Genomic DNA, 19862 nt, shown 5'->3' with positions numbered 1-19862 from the left:
TGAGTCTGTTTCTGTTTCATAGATAAGTTTATTTGTGTTATATTTTAGATTCCTCATATAAGTAATATCACATGGTATTTGTCTTTCTACTTACTTCGCTTAGTATGATAATCTCTAGATCCATCCATGTTGCTGCAAACAGCATTATTTCATTCTTTTTTCATGGCTGAGTAATATTCCATTGTGTATATATACCACATCTTCTTTACCCATTCATCTGTCAGTGGATATTTAGGTTGTTTCTATGTCTTGGCTATTGTGAATAGTGCTGCTGTGAACACAGGGGTGCATGTATCTTTTCGAATTATAGTTTTGTCTGAATATGTGCCCAGGAGTGGGATTGCTGGATTATATGGCAACTCTGGTTTTAGCTTTTTGAGGAACCTCTGTTTTCCATAGTGGCTGCACCAGTTTACATTCCCACCAACAGTGTAGGAGGGTTTGCTTTTCTCCACACCCTCTCCACCATTTGTTATTTGTAGACTTTTTAATGATGGCCAGTCTGACCAGTATGAGGTGATACCTCATTGCAGTTTTGATTTGCATTTCTCTAATAATTAGAGTCGTTGAGCATCTTTTCATGTACCTGTTAGCCATCTGTATGTCTTCTTTGGAGAAATGTCTGTTTAGTTCTTCTGCCTATTTTTTGATTGGGCTGTTTGGTTTTTTGTTGAGTTGTATGAGCTGTTTGTATATTTTGGGGATTAAGCCGTTGTTGGTTGCATCATTTGCAAATATTTCTCCCATTCCGTGGGTTGTCTCTTTGTTCTGTTTATGGTTTCCTTTGCTATGCAAAAGCTTATAAGTTTGATTAGGTTCCATTTGCTTATTTTTGCTTTTATTTCTATTGCTTTAGGAGACTGACCTAAGAAAACCTTGGTACAATTTATGTCAGAGAATGTTTTGCCTATGTTCTCTTCTAAGAGTTTTATGATGTCATGTCCTATGATTAAGTCTTTAAGCCATTTAGAGTTTATTTTTGTGTATGGTATTAAGGTGTGTTCTAACTTCATTGATTTACATGCAGCTGTCCAGTCAGTTCATTCCTTGATGGACATTTGGGTGGTTTCCATCTTTTGGCTATTGTGAATAATGCTTCTATGAACAGTGGTATACAAATAACTATTTGAGCTCCTGGCTTGGATTCTCTTATGTATATGCCCTGAAGTGGAATTGCTGGATCATATAGTGATTCTATGTTTAATTTTTTTGCAGTCACTTCCCATTCCAAACTCAACCCTAGGCAACCACTTGCATAGTATCTTCAAGGTTCATCCATGTTATAGCATTAACCTTAATATAAATGCAAGCATGCAATTTGTGGTCTTTTGTGGCTGGTATCACTTAGCATAAAGATTTATCCATGTTACGGAGTGTATCAATACTTTGTCCCTTTTTATGGCTGAATAGTATTCCATTTTATGGACATACCATATCTAGTTGATGAATATTTAGATTATTTCCACTTTGGGTTTATTATCAATATTGCCACTGTGGACATTCAAGTCTTTGTGTAGACATATGTTTTCATTTATTGTGGGTTGTTATCTAGGGATGGGATTGCTGGATATTAAGATAAATTTATGTTTAACTCTTTAAGAAACTGCTAAACTGTTTTCCACAGTAGCTATACTATTTATTTCTTCTTTTCTTTTTTTTAAATTGAAATATAGTTGATGTACAATATTATGTTAGTTTCAGGTGTCCTACATAATGATTTGACATCTGCATACATTATGAAATAATAAGTCTAGTAATCATCTGTCTCATACAAAGTTATAATATTATTGATCATATTCTTTATGCTGTATGTTACATCCCCATGACTTTATTATATAACTGGAGGTTTGTACCTCTTAATGCCCTTCACCTATTTTGTCCACCATCCCTCCTTTCTGGCAACCACCCATTTGTTCTCTGCATCGATGAGTCTGTTTTTATAGATTCTTCCTTTTGTAATTTTTATATTTCTAGCTGTGGTTTCTTCTTTTCTGCTTATATAAATCCCTTTAACATTTCTTGTAAAGCCAGTTTACTGGTGCTGAACTCTCAGCTTTGGCTTGTCTGAAAAACTCTTTATCTCTCCTTCCTGGGTAGAGTATTCTTGGTTGTAGGTTTTTTCCTTTCCTCACACTGAACATACTGTGCTGTTCCCTTCTGACCCGCAAAGTTTCTGCTGAGAAGTCAGCTGACAGTGTTATGAGTTCCTTTGTACATCACTAGTTGTTTTTCCCTCACTGCTTTTAAGATTCTCTCTTAACCTTTAATTTTTTGCCATTTTTAATTACAATGTGTCTTGGTGTGGACCTCTTTGGGTTCATCTTGTTTGGGACTCTCTGTGCTTCCTGGACCTGGATGTGTTTCCTTTCCTAGGTTAGGGAAGTTTTCAACTATTATTTCTTCAAATAAATTCTCTGCCCCTTTCTCTCTCTCTTCTCAATTTCTGAGACCTCTATAATGTGGATGTTAGTACTCTTGATGTTGTCCCAAAGGTCTCAAACTATCCTGATTTAAAAATCTTTTCTTCTTTTTTCTGTTCAGCTTGGGTGATTTCCACTACTCAATTTTACTTTTTTACATATACATGAAATATACATGTTAACAAATTCCCAGTATACAATATAGTATTAGTAACTACAGTCATCATGTTGTACTTTAGATCTCTTCATTTATTCATCCCTACATAACCGCACCTTTGCAACCTTTTGACCAGCGTCTCCCCACTTCTCCCACTTCCTTACCCCCATAACCACCTTTCTTCTACTCTCTGCTTCTGTGTAACTTTTTGTAGGTAAAACGTATGTGGGACTTCCCTGGTGGTCCAGTGGTTAGGACTCTGCACTTCCACTGCAGGGGGCGCGGGTCCAATCCCTGGTCAGGGAACTAAGATGCTGCATGCCAGGCAGTGTGGCCAAAAAAAAAAGATTAAAAAAAACATATAAACGAGGTCATGAAGTATTTTTCTTTCTTTGTCTGGCTTATTTCACCTAGCATACTGTCCTGCAGGTCCATTCATGTTGTTGCAAATGGCAGGATCTCCTTTTCAAAGGCTGAGTAATATTTCATTGTATATACCACCATTTCCTTATCCGTTCATCCACTGATGGACACAGGTTGTTTTCATATCTTGGCTATTGTAAATAATGCTACAATAAACATGGGAGCACAGCTATCTCTTTGAGGTACTGATTTCATTTCCTTTGGGTATATACCCAGAAGAGGGATTGCTGGATTATACGGTAGTCCTATTTTTAATTTTTTGAGGAACCTCCATAACTTTTTTTTTTTTTTTTTTTTTTGCGGTGTGTGGGCCTCTCACTGTTATGGCCTCTCCCATTTCGGGGCACAGGCTCTGGACGCGAAGGCTCAGCAGCCACGGCTCACGGCTCACAGCCGCTCCGTGGCATGTGAGATCTTCCCGGACCGGGGCACGAACCCTTGTCCCCTGCATCGGCAGGCGGACTCTCAACCACTGCGCCACCAGGGAAGCCCCATAACATTTTCTATAATGGCTTAACCAATTTACATTCCCACCAACAGTGTACAAAGTTTCCTTTTTTTCCAACATCCTTGCCAACACTTATCTTTTTGATAATAGTCATGAGGTAATATTTCATTGTGGTTTTGATTTGCATTTCCCTGATGATTAATGATAGTGAATACCTTTCATATACTTGTTAGCTATTTGTATATCTTCTTTGGAAAAATGTCCATTCAGGTCCTTTGCTCCTCTCCTCCTTTTTGGTCACACACACAAAGGAAAAAACTAATTTCTGGAAACTCTGGGAAATTTTTTGTCTCCTTCATGGGCTTATGTATTAAGATGTAATTGGTCCTATGACACTCAGTAAGAAGAGAGAGGAATCTTACTTGAACTTAAGGTTTAAAAAATAAAACTTGTGATTAACTTATAAGAAATCCTACACTTAAAATCCCGTTTGACTGCTTTATAAAGTTATTTTAATATTTCATATATTTAGAATTAATAGCAGTAAAAAGGCATTCCACATACATTTCTCTGAGAACTCAAAGAAAGAATGAGCTTAGCATGCTGGAGAGGCCCATTTTAAAATTGGGTTGGTTGGTTTTTTTGCTATTGAGTTGTATAAGTTCCTTATTTATTGTGGGTTTTAACCCCTTTTCTGATATATGCTTGCAAATATTTTCTCCCATTCCTTAGGTTGCATTCTCATTTTGTTGATTATTTCTTTTGCTGTGTGAAGATTTTTAGTTTGATGTAGTCCCTCTTGTTTATTTTTGCTTTTGTTGCCTGAGCTTTTGGTGTCATATCCAAAAAATCATTGCAAATGCCAAGGAGCTTTTTTCCTATATTTCCTTCTAGGAGTTTTATGGTTCAGGTCCTGCATGTAAGTATTTAATTCATTCTGAGTTGATATTTGTGTATGATGCACTATAGTGGTCCAATTTCATTCTTTTCTATGTGGATATCCAATTTTCCCAACACCATTTATTGAGAAGGCTATCCTTTGTGTATTCTTGGCACCCTTGTCAAAAATTCATTGACTGTACATGATGGGATTCATTTCTGGTTTCCTCAATTCTGTTCCATTATCTATGTGTTTCTTTTTATGCCAGTACCATACTGCCTTGATTACTGTAGCTTTGTAATATAATTTGAAACCAGGAAGTATGTTGCCTCCAACTCTCCTCTTCTGCAAGATTGCTTTGGCTATTCAGAGTCTTTTGTGGTTTCATACAAATTTTATGATTGTTTTTTCTATTTCTGTGAAAAATGCTATTGGAATTGTATGGTTTTCATTGTACAGATCTTTCACCTCCTTGGTTAAATTTATTCCTAAGTATTTTACTCATTTTGACGCTACCGAGGATAGGATTGTTTTCTTGATTTCCTTTTTGTATAGATCACTGTGTAGAGAAATGCAACTGATTTTTGTATCCTGCAACTTTACTGAATTCATTTATTTGTTCTAACAGTTTATTAATGAGTGTTTAGGGTTTTCTACATATATGATCATGTCATCTGCAAACAGAGATAATTTAACTTCTTCCTTTCATATCAGGATGTTTTTTCCTTTCTCTTCTTTTCTTTGTCTGATTGCTCTTGCTAGTACTTCCAGTACTATGTTGAATAGAACTTGTGAGAATGGGCATCCTTGCCTTATACTGAATCTTAGAGAAAAACCTTACAGTTTTTCCCCATTGATAATGATGTTAGCTGTGGGATTTTCATAAATGGCCTTTACTGTGTTGAGGAAGTATCTTTTTATACCTATTTTGTTGAGAGTTTTTATCATAAATGGATGTCAAACTTTGTTAAACGCTTTTTCTGCATCTACTGTGATGATGCGTTTGTTTTTTTTTTTTCGGTACATGGGTCTCTTGTGGCCTCTCCTGTCGCGGAGCACAGGCTCTGGACGCACAGGCTCAGCAGCCATGGCTCATGGGCCCAGCCGCTCTGCAGCATGTGGGATCCTCCCAGACCGGGGCGCGAACCCGCATCCCCTGCATCGGCAGGCGGACTCTCAACCACTGCACCACCAGGGAAGCCCGATGATGTGGTTTTTATCTTTCACTCTATTAACGTGGTGTATCACATTGACTGATTTTCATATGTTAAACTAACAGGTTTGTAATTTTTGATTGGATGTTAGATATGTGAATTTTACCTGTTGGGTACTGGATTTTTTTTTTTTTGTATTATTGAGCTTTGATCTCGGATGCAGTTATTTGGAAACAACTTGATTCTTTCAGTTCTTGCTTTTAAGGTTTGTTAGGCAGGACTGGAGCAGTGCTCAATCTAGGGCTAATTATTCCCCACTACTGGGGAAACACTCTTCTGTGTACTCTACCTACTACCCAATGAATACTTAGGATTTTTAGCCTTATTATTGGGAACAGGCACTTTTCCCAGCCTTGTGTGAGTACTGGGTACCTCTAATCCTGTCAGGTAATTCTTACCCTAACCTCAAGTATTTTCCTACTATATATGTGCTGATTATTACTCAGCTGAATACTTGAACTGAAGATCTCTGAAATTCTCTCTCTTTGCAGCTCTCTCTTTTCCAGTACTCCATTCAGTGAACTATAGCCACATTGATGTTTCTGGACTCTCAGCTTCATCTTCTCAATTCAGGGAATCAACCAAGCTCAGCCTGGGCATCCCCCCAAACCCCTGTGCCACAGCCTGGAAACTCCTTCAAGGCAATAATCTGAGGCAATCATTGGCTCATCTCAACTGTTTCCCATCTCTCAGGGATCACGATCCTTTGTTTCCTGTCGTCCAATGTCTTGAAAACCATTGCTTAATGTATAATGTCCATTTTTAAATTTTTCAAGTAGTAGGTAAATCCAGGCCCTATTACTCCATCTTGGTCAGAAGCAGAAGTCTCACAATACTTTTAAAACATGAACTGACCTACAAGCTTCCCAAAGATTTGCCTATACTTGTAGGTAAAAATCCTCCTCCTCCTCCCTGTCGACCAGCCCACTTCAGATTACTTCTGGAGAGATCAGTCCCTTACAGTAATCTATGTAACGCATTATAGCTAACATCGTAATTTCACATATTGAGATAACATGGTTTTCTTTGGGGTAAAAAGGTGACTTGTGTCATACAGCTAGTAAGAAATTCATCTTCACATGAAAAACCCACAGAAAAAAATTTTGGGTCAACCATTTTTTGGATAGATCCAAATCCCATGCAACAACCACCATCTAATCTAGGGCTTTAAAATAAGCACTTCATTTTGAATTTACTCACTGTGGTGGACACTGGTACTGCTTGTCTCTACCAGGCTGATATCATACTGGATCGAACTGGCCCTCTGAAGGTGGCCCTTCCTGACAGTAAAGAGGAAAGAAACACACAAATGGAAAATGGGTAAGTGGAAAACCGGAAAGAAAGTTTAAAGTTGAATATGTGGAGGTACATTTTCCTTTCCACAACTCTCTGAAACTGCCAGAGCTTCCCTCAAACCATGCCCCATTATTTAACAAATCCACCAGGCCAGGCAGGTCATCTGTGGGGACCTCCGATGCTGATGATGCCACTTAGTCTTCCTCCTTTAAGACAGCAGAACTGTTGTATTTTAGTGTAAAGTTTTTGTGCTCTTCTTCAAGTGGCTAGTTTTAATTATTAGTTGGGACCCTTATGTGACATGGGGTGGCTTTAGTCAACTATTGAAAAACTCATTTGCACTTTTATAAGGTTTCAGTTCATCAATCTTTTTGGTCATCGTGTCAATTAATATAGGTTCTAATTGTATTCAGGTGTCATGACAGAGTTTTAAAAAACTACTTTTGGGGCTTCCCTCGTGGCACAGTGGTTGAGAGTCCACCTGCTGATGCAGGGGACACGGGATCGTGCCCTGGTTCGGGGAGATGCCACGTGCCGCGGAGCGGCTGGGCCCGTGAGCCATGGCCGCTGAGCCTGTGCGTCCGGAGCCTGTGCTCCGCAATGGGAGAGGCCACAACAGTGAGAGGCCTGCGTACCGCAAAACAAAAACAAAAACAACTATTTTTAATATTAAATGAGATTTTGGAATGTACACTTCCTTTCAGTTTTTTTCAATAAGTCAGTACCTAAAATATTACCTTACATGAATAAAAATTAATTCAAAACCACTTTTACCATAGCAAAATGAAAGTGTTTTGTAAAAATATACTGATTCCTCCTCATGAAACACAATTGATTCTAGCCTGGAGTTCAGCATTAGTGGGTTATCATTTTGGACCTCATTCAAATATGGCATTAATTACTTATTAAATTTCAAAAGGCCCTCAGCTTAAAGGAATTTCAGAAGTGAAACTGCTTGGTTGCAGCACATATAGTTTTTTAACTTTACAAGACATTTGCAAACTGAATCAAAAGTGTTCAAAACTGTTTCAAACTCTAAAATCTCACATTTTATATTGTTTGGGTTTTTAAAAAAAGTTTTGCCAATCTTATGGGCGAGATAATTGCAGGCTGAATTTGCAGCTTCCTGACTAAGAAGATTGAGCATCTTTTCATGTTTATTTTATGGAATTTTCTTCATCTTTTATAAGTTTTTTTAATTTTTCCCATTTGTCTACAGGTTTACTATTTTCTTGATTTGTAGGAGTTCATGATGCATATATTTTCACATGTTGCAAACCTCTTCTCCCACTTTGTAGATAGGCTTTTTTTTCAATAGTGTCTTTTGATAACTAGAAGTTTAGTCAAATTTATCTGCCATTTGTTTTACAATTTGTGCTTCTTGAATCTTGTTACAGAAATCTATCCCTACCCCCAAGGGCACAAAGACATTCTTTAAATGTTCTTCTGAGAGTTTTCATTTTGCATTTCACATTTAGGTCTTTAATCTACCTGTACTGATTTTGAGGTATGCTTTGAGGCAAAGATCCAACTTTACTTTCTTCCATGTGGATAAACAGTAATGCCAAGACTATTTATTGGAAAGTCCGTTATTTCCCCACTGCACTGTAAACCATTTCTGTTGTACAGTCGACCTGCTGTATCAGAGGGTTCTGCATTCGTGGATTCAAACAATCTCAAATCGAAAATATTTGAAAAAGGAAAAAAAGAATACAGAAAGCTACAAAGAGCAAAACTTGAATTTGCCTAATGCTGACAACTATTTACATAGTATTTATATCATATTTACAACTATTTACCTACCATTTACATTGTATTAGGTGTTCAGAGATGATTTAAAGTATATGGGAGGATATGTGTAGGTTATTTGATCTTTTTAATGTCTGTGGCACCTGAGTTATTATATCTTTATTCATTCCTAATATTATTCATTTGTGCCTTCCCCCCGTTTCTTTGAAAGAGATTTGTCAATATTATTAATCTTTTTATAGAACCAAATTTTGTCTTTGTTGTTCCTCTCTATTACACCTATTGTACATTTATTATCTTAAACTCCTACTCTTTAGTTTTACTTCCTTCTAGTTTCCTGGCATTTATTTTGCTATTCTTTTTCTAACTTAGTGAGATGAATGCTTAGCTTATTTATTTCCAGGCTTTCTTCTTTTCTCATATAAGCATTTAGAGCTATAAGTTTTCCTCTGCTGGTTTATTTGCATCTCTCAGATTTGTTATACAGTATTTTCATTATAGTGCCAGTCAAAATACTTCCCAATTTCCATTGTGAGCTCTTTGATCCATGAATTATACAGACATGTATTTCTTAATTTCCACATGTGAAGGTCTTTGATAGTTATTCTTGTCCCTGACTTTCCTCTTAATCACACTAAAGACTGAGCATGTGGTGTAACATCAAACCTTTGAAATGTGTTGAAAACTGTTTTACTGCCCAGCACAGAATAATATTCATAAATATTCTGTATGAGTTTGTAAAGAATTTTGTACTGTGTTCTAGAATAAGTCTAGATCAAATGTGTTAATTACATTGCTAAAACCTTATAAAGTCTTACTGATTTTTATCTCCTTTCTTATAAATTTCTGAGACTCATACATTAAAATTTAACTGTGATGGTGGTTTTGCTTATTTCTCCTTTGTATTTCAAATTTTGATTTATACTTTTTAAGATTTTGCTTATAAGAGCACATACATTTTTAAATTGTTAAATCCTCCTAGTGAACTAAATCTTTTACCATAACATTTATTTTGTCTGATAGTTATATGACCTTTTTACTCCTAATCTTTTTGTATCCTTATCTGGAAGGACTTAGCACCTAGAATTTAGATTTTAAAATATAGGTGTATTATGACAATCTTTGTTTTTTACCTGGAATCTTTAGTACAATTATATTTAAAATAATTACTGATATATTTAGATTTAAACCTACCATGTTATATCATACTTTCTATTTATCCTTTTTTCTCTATTTTTCTTTATGTTTAATCAATTGATTATTTTTTATTCCTTTTTGTCCTTCCTCTAAGTTGTAAATTATGTGTTTTGATTTTTTTCTTCAATTGTCACCCTAGACATGTTCATTCCTAATATATCAAGGTCTCACATTAACCTATATATTATCCTCCTCCCATTTAAAAACCTTTAGTATATGTTAATTACAATCCTTTCAACTTACTTGCTATCGCCATCATGTGTTTCTTTTTTAAAATTTATTTATTTATTTATTTTTGGCTGCATTGGGTCTTTGTTGCTGCATGTGGGCTTTCTCTACTTGCAGTGAGTGGGGGCTACTCTTTGTTGCAGTGCATGGGCTTCTTTCTCATTGTGGTGGCTTCTCTTGTTGCAGAGCATGGGCTCTACGGAGCACAGGCTTCAGTAGTTGTGGCACGTGAGCTCAGTAGTTGTGGCTAGTGGGCTATAGAGAGCGGGCTTAGTAGTTGTGGCGCACGGGCTTAGTTGCTCCACGGCACGTGAGATCTTCCCAGACCAGGGCTTGAACCAGTGTCCCCTGCATTGGCAGGTGGATTCTTAATCACTGCGCCACCAGAGAAGTCCTGCCATCATGTGTTTTAATTCCTCTTTTCAAAGACATAGTATAGTACTATTATTAAAATTTATACAATATTTGTTTTGATTCATTCACATAATGACTTTCTCTGATCTTTCTTCTTTCTTGCATCTCAATATATTTCCTTCTGCTTGAAAATATGAGAGGACAAACTCTTACAAGTTTTGCTTATCTAAAAGTATCTTTGAGACTTCCCTGGTGGTCCAATGGTTGAGAATATGCCTTCCAATGCAGGGGACATGGGTTCAATCCCTGGTCCAGGAAGACCCCACATGCCATGGAGCAACTAAGCCCATGCACCACAACTACTGAGCCTGCGCTCTAGAGCCCGCGAGCCACAACTACTGAGCCCGCGAGCCACAACTACTGAGCCCATGCACTGCAACTACTGAAGCCCACACGCTCTAGGGCCCCCGTGCCACAACTACTGAAGCCCGTGTGTCTAGAGCCCGTGCTTGGCAACAAGAGAAGCCACCTCAGTAAGAAACCCATGCACCACAACGAAGAGTAGCCCCCACTCACCACAACTAGAGAAAGCCCACGGGCAGCAACAAAGACCCAATGCGGCCAAAAATAAATAAAATTAAAATAAATAAATAAATAAAAGTATGTTCATTTTACCCTCATTCCTGAAAGATGTTTTCTGTGATATAGAAATTTGGGGTTGATGGTTATTTTCAGTGGATACTGAAAATATGATTGCTTGCTCTGTCTTCTGGTTTTGCTTCTTTCCTACTGAGCAGCCAGCTTTCAGTAAAACTGCTGCATTTTTAAAGATAATCTGTCATTCTTTTGTAACATTTTTGCAATCTTCTCTTTGAGCACCCTACAGTTTTACTGGTCTGTGCCCATAGGTAAACTTATTTTTATCCTGCTTGAAATTTGTTGGACTTCTAGAATCTGTGGTTGACTTTCATCAGTTCTGCAAAGGTCTCAGCCATTACCTTTTCAAATACTGCCTTTGCCCCCTTCTCTCTTCTATCATACATTTCTAGGTACTTTCTCTCCGGTCTCCCTTTTTCTTGACTTCTCTATAACATTTTCCATTTCCTCTCCTCTCAGAATTACCTTCTGGGTAATTTCTTATCTATATCTTTCACTTCATTAAATCTTTTATTGTGTCTAATTTGCTATTAAAAACATATTCTTGGTTAAAAAATTTTATTGAACTAAGACATGTATTGGCTTTTAAAAAATTACAATTATTATATTTTAGGCATTACAGTTCTGTTTTGGTCTTTGTCAAATTTGCTTATTTACAAGCCTCTCATTTATTTCTTGGTATATATTAAATATATGTATTTTATATTACGTATCTGAGTCTTCCAAAAAATAAACATTTTGAATATCTGATTTTACTATCAGTTGTTTCTGTGGGTTCTAACTCATGGTGCTTCTTTTCTTATATGTTTGGTAATCTTGTTATACTGTGAGATACTTTTTAAGGTAAAGGATGAAGGTGGGTTCTTCAAGAATTAATTTGCATTTGTTTCTGTCAACCACCTGGATTAATCCAGCCAGCCTGGATTATTCAACATTCCTAGCTTTTTTTCCCTAGACGTTCAGACTGCATCGGGATGCAAACCAGATAATATTTGTGATTGGAGGTTCCTTTTGTCCTTTCTTGTTCTTATATACAGTTGACCCTTGAACAATGCAGCAGTTAGGGGTGCTGACCACCACCACACAGTTGAAAATCCACATATACCTTTTACAGTTGGCCCTCCATATCCATGATTGCACATCCAGGGATTCAACCAACCATGGATTATGTAGTACTGTAGTAGTTATTGAAAAAAATTTGCATATATGTGAACCCATGCAGTTCAAACCTGTGTTGTTCAAGGGTCAACTGTACTTTCATTTTTCTTTTATCTATACTTTCTACCAAAAAGGTATTGTTTAGCCTGCTCATACTAGCAATATTGCTAAATTCTGGCTCAAGCTTGCAGAGTTACTGTGTTCTAGAAGGTCTCCTCTGAAACTCTGTGTCATTAAGCACCTGTGGGGTACAACATACCATGGCACAAACTCAATGGGTTTGCACAGGAGTTTCATTTTTAGACAATTACAGCAATGTTAAAGCTCTATGGAATAAAAAAAATGCCTCTTAACAATTCCCAGTGGAATGAATATTAGATTTCCTAATAAATCCTTTGGTCATTATGTAAGACATGTATTTCTAGCTCTCTACCTTACAGGCATATGGTAGAATTGCATTTCCTGGTACCCCTTGTAATTAAGTAGGACCATGCAGCTCATTCTGGCCAATGAATCATGGCCAGACAGATCATTTCAACTCAAATATGAAACCCTCTGGCAGAGCAACCCACAGCATTCAGGATGGTGGTTGCTCCATCAGTTTGAGATTTTAAGTGACTATGATTATAAAAGCCGGTCTGCCAAATGATAATAATTATACGCTATGAATGGGAAACAGTCTTATTTTTTAAGCCACTAAACTGTTAGGGTTGATAATTACCTAGCCTATCCTGATTGATATTACAAAAGTATTTATTATGCAATCAATAACACATGAAATGCTATATTTCCAACCTGGCACTAGAGTGATTAATGAGGGAATTAGTCAGTTGGTCTTCTCCTTAGCATATTAGACCAACAAAATATTTAGAGGGATAGAATAAAATAATAAATCATTATTCATTCTTTTTCCAAACATGATTTAAAGTCAAGAGTACACCTAATTCCAAACATGGGTGTTCTGGTTATCTATAACAGTATAACAAATCAACCTGAATTTAGTGGATTAAAACAATTTATGGTTTTCTGTGGGTTGACAGCTGGGCAGTTTTTGCTTGGGATCTCTGTGGTTGCAGTCAACTGGCAGCTAAATCTGGATCAACTAAAGGTTCAATTGAGCTGGATGTCTGAGGTGGCTTATTCAAATGGTGGTAGTTGACACTGGCTGTCGGCTGAGAGATCAGCTGAGGCTGGTTCTCTGTTCTCACAACATGGTAGCTGATTGTGTGAAAGAGCAGCGGAAGTATGAGTGACAGGATATGGAAGCTGCCAGGCCATTTAAGGGCTATGTCCTTAACTAGAACAGCACCATTTCCACAATATTCTGTGGTCAAAGCAGACTGAATGCCTGCCCAGATTCAAAGATTTAGAGAAATAAACTCTTCCTCTTGATGTAGGAGTGGCAAGGTCACACTGCAGAAGAGCATGTGGGAATGAGAGATATTGTTGTGGCTATCTTTGGGAAATATAATCTGACACAATGAGCTTGTATTTAAATTTTTGTATCTGTAGTAAGATGCTAAAATTATGAGAGATAAAACATATTAGATTGCCTAAATAATATATTTTAGAATAAAATATGTAATACCAATACCACATATTTTAAAAGCACAATCTCCAATTTTTATTTACTCCATGGTGTAAAGTAATTCAGAATTGAGGATTTTATGAAATATAATTTTACATATGTTACTTTTCTTAGAATATAAATTTCTCAAACCCACTGTATCTCTTTTATGACTACCCTCAGCTCCATTTTCCATTTGCACAAATATCTATGACAGCATACAGTGTGCATTTAATAAAAATTAATAATGAGAGTTATGATACCAGATAACTCCTACATTTAATAAATTCTATATTCACTTATTTTCACAAACATTCAGAAAAAGCTGAAGACCAAAACTAATGAATGAAAGTAATCTTCAGTGCAAAGCGTTGTTTCATGTGAATAAATTTTCCTTTGGTCTTATGAGTTACTAGTCTTCTCAAATTAATTGCCTGCCAATTCATCTGTCTCTCCAAATTGATTTAAATCTCTATGAAGTTAGGGAACATGTCTATTTTCTTCACTATTATATTCTTTATGCTTATCAGCATAAAGTGTCTAGCACATAGTAGGCACTAAATAAAGAGCTGATCCTAGATATTAACTATGTCTTAAATTTGTATTTACAGCGTGTTGCATAAATTGTTTCTTTTCTTTCACAAAATCTGTTTTAAATAGACCTAGTCCAAATATTTAGGTGTTTTTGGCAGGATGACTTTAGTGAATGTGGATCTACCTTACTAGTTTAGAAAAGTCAAGGTAAATAATGATGACGACAGTAACAGAGAATAAATAGAGACTGCTTAAGATCCTTTCAAAAATGACTTATTAATTTAATAACAAAAATAAATAAATAATAAAATTTAATAACAGTAACTCTATTAGAGAAATAACTCTAAACAGAAAAACAATCTGGAAAAATACTCTAGAGCTAAAGGGCATATTGATTAGTTAGTAGGATAACTACTTTTTGCATTACTTTTTCTTTCCAAAAGCATGTTTTTATTTTGGTTACCTGCAAAGGAAGTAGAGGGCTCCAATGATAAGAGTTCCTAGAAGAACAGCCAATGCCACGAAAGCTGCAAACAGGTCACTTTTAGTTTGGATGCTGGAGCTTGGGAGAAAAACCTCTTCACAACGAGCTCCTGTATAATTTTCAATGCATCTACAGAATAAAATTTTAGATAAAGAACTGCATTCTCTGTTCCATTAACTAGTATAGAAAGCATAAGGTTTCCAGCTGGTATGAAAAAAAAATAAGACTAATTTTCAGATTGTGAACATAGAATAGGCATGCTTTCCTATAATGCTCACAGAGCTACAGTTATAATAAAACAAATTAGCATGTGCAGTCTAATCTTCGCTATCTTCCTTTTCCAGTTTTCAAATTGTTTAGAAATTCCAGAGAAATTATAGAATATTCAGTCCTTTTATCTTTTAGATTTTCAATATGTAATTATCCACACTTAAGTTTATCTGAAATTTATTTTGTTATTTCTGGTATAGATGTGGTTCTAAGTATATTTTTCCTTGACGTTGCTAACTAGTTATTCCAACTCCATTTATTAAATAATCATTCCCTTTCCTACTGTTTAACAGTGCCTCCTTTAATGTATGTCAAACTTGTATAAGTAACAGCATTTCTTTATTCTTCAATGATCTATACATCTAATCTTGGGCTTCTACCATATTGCTTCAATACTGTTGCTTTATAATATGCTTTAGTATCCGGTAGTTCTACTCCTTACCTTATTACTTTCCTTTTCTAGAGATTCTGTGGTATTTTCATTTGCCAGCCAAATATTTTAAAGCCAATTACTTTCAGCTCTTTAAAACTATGTGACCATAGAGAGAACCATAATCTTTGGTAATATCAGTCAGTTCCTTTTTCCCTGTTAATATGTTCAGAGATTATAAAACTAGAGATTGATATGAACTAATGAGTTTGGCACCAGATCAATTTCATTATTTCATAGTTGCAGTTAAAATAAAGAATAGTATTTTAATATATACTAATGTTTGTTTATAAAGCAACCCATGAAGTTACAGAGTAAACCAGGGGTCCCCAACCTCCGGGCCACGGACCAGTACCGGTCTGCAGCGGGCCAGCAAGCGAAGCTTCATTTGCTGCTCCCCATCGCTCACATTACCGCCTGAACCATCCCCCTTCCCCACCGGCTCCGTGGTAAAACTGTCTTCCACGAAACTGGTCCCTGGTGCCAAAAAGGTTGGGGACCGCTGGAGTAAACTACACTTAGCAATAATTTTGCATAAAAAAAATGTGTGTGTACATATATGTGTATATATATATTCTTTAAGCTAGTATTACCCAAAATAGAAATATCTGTTCTACTAAATTAATTCTCCTCCTCACCTCTTTCCAGTTTAGGGAGTATTTACAAATGTTATCTTCTTTTCTCCCACCCTAGTCTAACAAGGATGCAGTCCTAGAAAGTTACATGCTGAACTGATTACTAACAAAGCTTGGCAACTAACGCAATAGGCTAATAAAGCAGTATACAAATAAATAAGAGAAAAGAATATCAAGTTATAGCACAAGGGATCGATTTTACTTAAATGAGCATATGAAAGATGTTTTATGAACCTCAAGCCCTACCCATGGTGAGGCAGTGGTGTTATTGGTTACGGCCTCCACTGAGGGGGGAGGGGTGACAGTTTGAGCAAAGAAGCAGTTTTGATTCTCTCAAAATACTGTAAAGATGGAGTTGAGGAAACATAGAAAGGAAAAGAAAGGACTGAATATGAGTGGCAAACTGAAATGCAAGTAAAATACTTTACAAAACACAATTACCTAACGTCTAAATAAAAAATACTTATTTTTTCCAAAGATCAAGTCAGTTAAATAAGTATGAGGAGAAAAAAGATTAAATGAAAATAATTTGTTTCTTTCTCCTCTAGCCCCACATCCCACTTCCAAAAAAGGGAATAAATAACGCACAGAGACACACACACACACAGACACACACAGGCCTAGAAAGTTAATATAGAGACTACCAAAAAAATCAATACATATGTCATCACAAAATAACCAAAGAAGGAAAGGGGCATTCCACACAGTAAAAAAAAAAAGAAAAAAGTTCTAAATTTTTCAAAACCAGAATTCAGTAAGTAGTAATTATTTATGACTTCCGAAGGTTTTTAAAGAAAAGATTTAGCCACTGGAAAAGTTACTGTCGTCGTTTTAAAATAACTCTCAGGTTTTGAAATGATATTAAAATGGGGTTCAGTTTCCAACTGAATATAGCTAGAACTCTAAAGAAATAAATTCTGAATTGAAACAGTATAATTCTTCTTTATAAGGAAGATTTCTTTTTTAAAATGCTATAAACTCATTACTCAAGGCTGTTCAAGTTTAGGTAAGATTGAACTTCAAGGAAAAAGATGACAAACTAGCTGATGTAACTAACCCTATGTGTTTACTTTGAGCTGGAAGGAGTCAAGAGAATGGTATAAATATAAGCTGAGTGGTCAGATCAGGCTATAAGCAAACAAACAAAAAAGGCATATAAAGGAAAACAATCAACACTACAGTGTTGTTCTATTGTCTTACAGCAGGGCCAAGCAAACACATGCTCTTGTGGGAAAGTCAAAGGCTGATGGTATCTTTAAATAAAGCAAAGTGAAGAATAAACACATCTTGTTATTATTTAACTAGTCAAATCAGAATTTAGAGAAAAGCAAAGAAATTTAAATATTATGCTGTTATCTAAGAAGTAGAAATAGCTAACCTAAAAATTAATTTAAAAATTTCAGATATTTATCATACAAAAAACTAAACACAGCCTACCAATGAGTATGTACAAGGATTCCACTTTTTTTTTTTTTTTTCTGCGGTACGCGGGCCTGTCACTGCTGTGGCCTCTCCCGTTGTGGAGCACAGGCTCCGGACGCGCAGGCTCAGTGGCCATGGCTCATGGGCCCAGCTGCTCTGCGGCATGTGGGATCTTCCCAGACCGGGGCACGAACCCATGTCCCCTGCATCGGCAGGCGGACTCTCAACCACTGCGCCACCAGGGAAGCCCAAGGATTCCACTTTTAAAGCTCAAGCTCATTTATGAAAATGTTATGACCAAGTTATGACACAAATATCAAACTTTAGGCAAAGTCAGCTCCTTTAAGGATAAATAAGGGTGAATTAAGAAGATTTAGACAGATAACTAAACGGTAGTACTAGATGAAGCAAAACAGAAGGTGAGGCATTTGTACCACCATTTCATGCAGAACAAAGTAGCCTTCAGTCTTTATGTAACTTTCTTGCTAAATTATTTCCGGACATCACTTCTGCACAGACTGCCAAGTAGCAAACAGTTGTTCCACCTAATGAGGTGAATACCAAGCACTAGGGTCACACACATTCTCCTGGAACTGAAAGATGAATGCTGGAACAGGTACAAATGCTCAACTAGGTGAGAAATTCCAAAACTCAGAATCCAAGTCATAGGGTGCTGGTTTTCTGGCTGAATACCACCAACAATCTTGTCCTTAAACCCAGAAGCTATGTTTAGTACACTGGACATGAAATAAACTCATTAGATTCTATAGCATTCCAGGTAAGTTGTAAGAACCAAGTTTTTAATCATGTAAACAAACAGTGCCATTTAGCTTCAAGAAAGAGTATTGGACTATGAGCTAGAAAAAACTGATTTCTTGATCCCACTCTTATGATTGTTGGCTGTGTGACCTTGGGCAAGCCACTCAAACTCTCTAAGACACTGTAAAAATCAAAATAACACCTGCTTTTGCTATTTCATAGGGCTATTGTCAGAATCAAATAATGTCTAAAAGTGACTTGAACATTGAAACACACTATGCAAGTGAAACTGAAATTAAAGTAGCTAATAAAATGCTCAAGAAAAATTACAGCCAGAAAAAGTTAAGAGCATGGAGATCAATAAATGTGTTATTATTATTAAATATTTTTCAGAAACAATAAACAACTTTATAAGAGTCCACTAACCAAATAGTGATTCAACGTCAATGCCACTTCACTTGGGCTAACCCATCCTGGAAAGAAAAAGTATAATATTGGCATATGCCAAAATTGACTTCCAAGTTTGATTCCTACTCTGTAGTAATCAAAGTTCAATCTGAAACCCATGAAAAATGGTAACAAAACCAAAATAAAACTATTAGATTGTTCAAGAAACACAAATTAACCACATGGGCTTAAATCCCTTTCGCATTCCAGGGCTAGATAACAATACACAAACATGCCAACATCCTATGAAACTCCTACTAGATTTTTAGAAGCCAAGAATTCAGGGAAGACTGACTCTTTTATTAGCTAGTGCCATAAATGTAACTTCACTAAGCATTTATTAGATTCTTAATAGTACCTAGAGATACTTAGCTAATATTTGATCTTGAAAAAGTTTTAATATTGATATGATATTAGCACCAATTAAAACCAATAACTAGTATGCTTCAAGTGTGTAAGTATAATCTAAGTCTAGTAAAAAAGCAAAATCTATTAGGTTCTTCCAAGATTGACTATGAACAAGATAATTCATGTGCTGAAATGGACTACAGACTATATCTGTACATAAATGAATAAAACATCCTGCATAGAGAATAATTCATATTTGTCATTATGTACGGTATTGTTATAATTTTATTGTGAAGGGTTATAATTTTTTTTGCTTAAGTAAATCACTGTGAAAATGTGAAATATTTTACTTACTGAAACTAGCTAAAGCACAGTGAATGAAGGAAGCATGTAAACAAATGATGAGCAGCAGTAGTTTAAAACACAACCTTCATTACTGAATCCATGCATTGGCTATTCTTTTCCGATTAAGACTTTTTGGGAGAGACACCCATAGAATGCTGCCGGGTTCACCAGAGTACTTGGGGAAAATTTTGTGATTAAAAAATGTTTCTTAAATGTTGTCTTCCTCCATGTTAGAAAAATAATGATCTCAATTCTCACCCTATTTTGCTTTCCTCAAGGGAAAAAAAAAAAAAATCAGGGAGGAAATCCAAAACTGCTCTTGACAGATAAGGTATATATATGTTTTAAAAAAATGATCAGGGAGGAAAAGTAAAACTACAAGCAGAAAATATATATATATTTTTTGTATTCTATTTTGTTATGATCCTTGGTGTAAAAAA

General features: G+C 36.0%; 1 protein-coding gene across 1 annotated transcript in view; it reads right to left on the bottom strand.

Moving 5' to 3' along the window:
- The window catches only part of NRG4 (neuregulin 4), a 134048-nt gene that overhangs the window by 13791 nt on the left and 100395 nt on the right, over positions 1-19862 (bottom strand). Inside the window, exons 6-7 of the mRNA XM_082647314.1 lie at positions 14746-14895; positions 6743-6822 (exon numbers count right to left, since the gene is read on the bottom strand). Coding sequence (XP_082503440.1) covers positions 6743-6822; positions 14746-14895 — 230 coding nt within the window. The remainder of the gene's footprint in view (positions 1-6742; positions 6823-14745; positions 14896-19862) is intronic.

This window comes from Grampus griseus (genome assembly GCF_964374135.1).
Source record: "Grampus griseus genome assembly, chromosome: 2".
Taxonomy (NCBI): domain Eukaryota; kingdom Metazoa; phylum Chordata; class Mammalia; order Artiodactyla; family Delphinidae; genus Grampus; species Grampus griseus.
The sequence above is the reverse complement of the archived record's forward strand: the minus strand, read 5'-3'. Positions and strand labels throughout refer to the sequence as shown.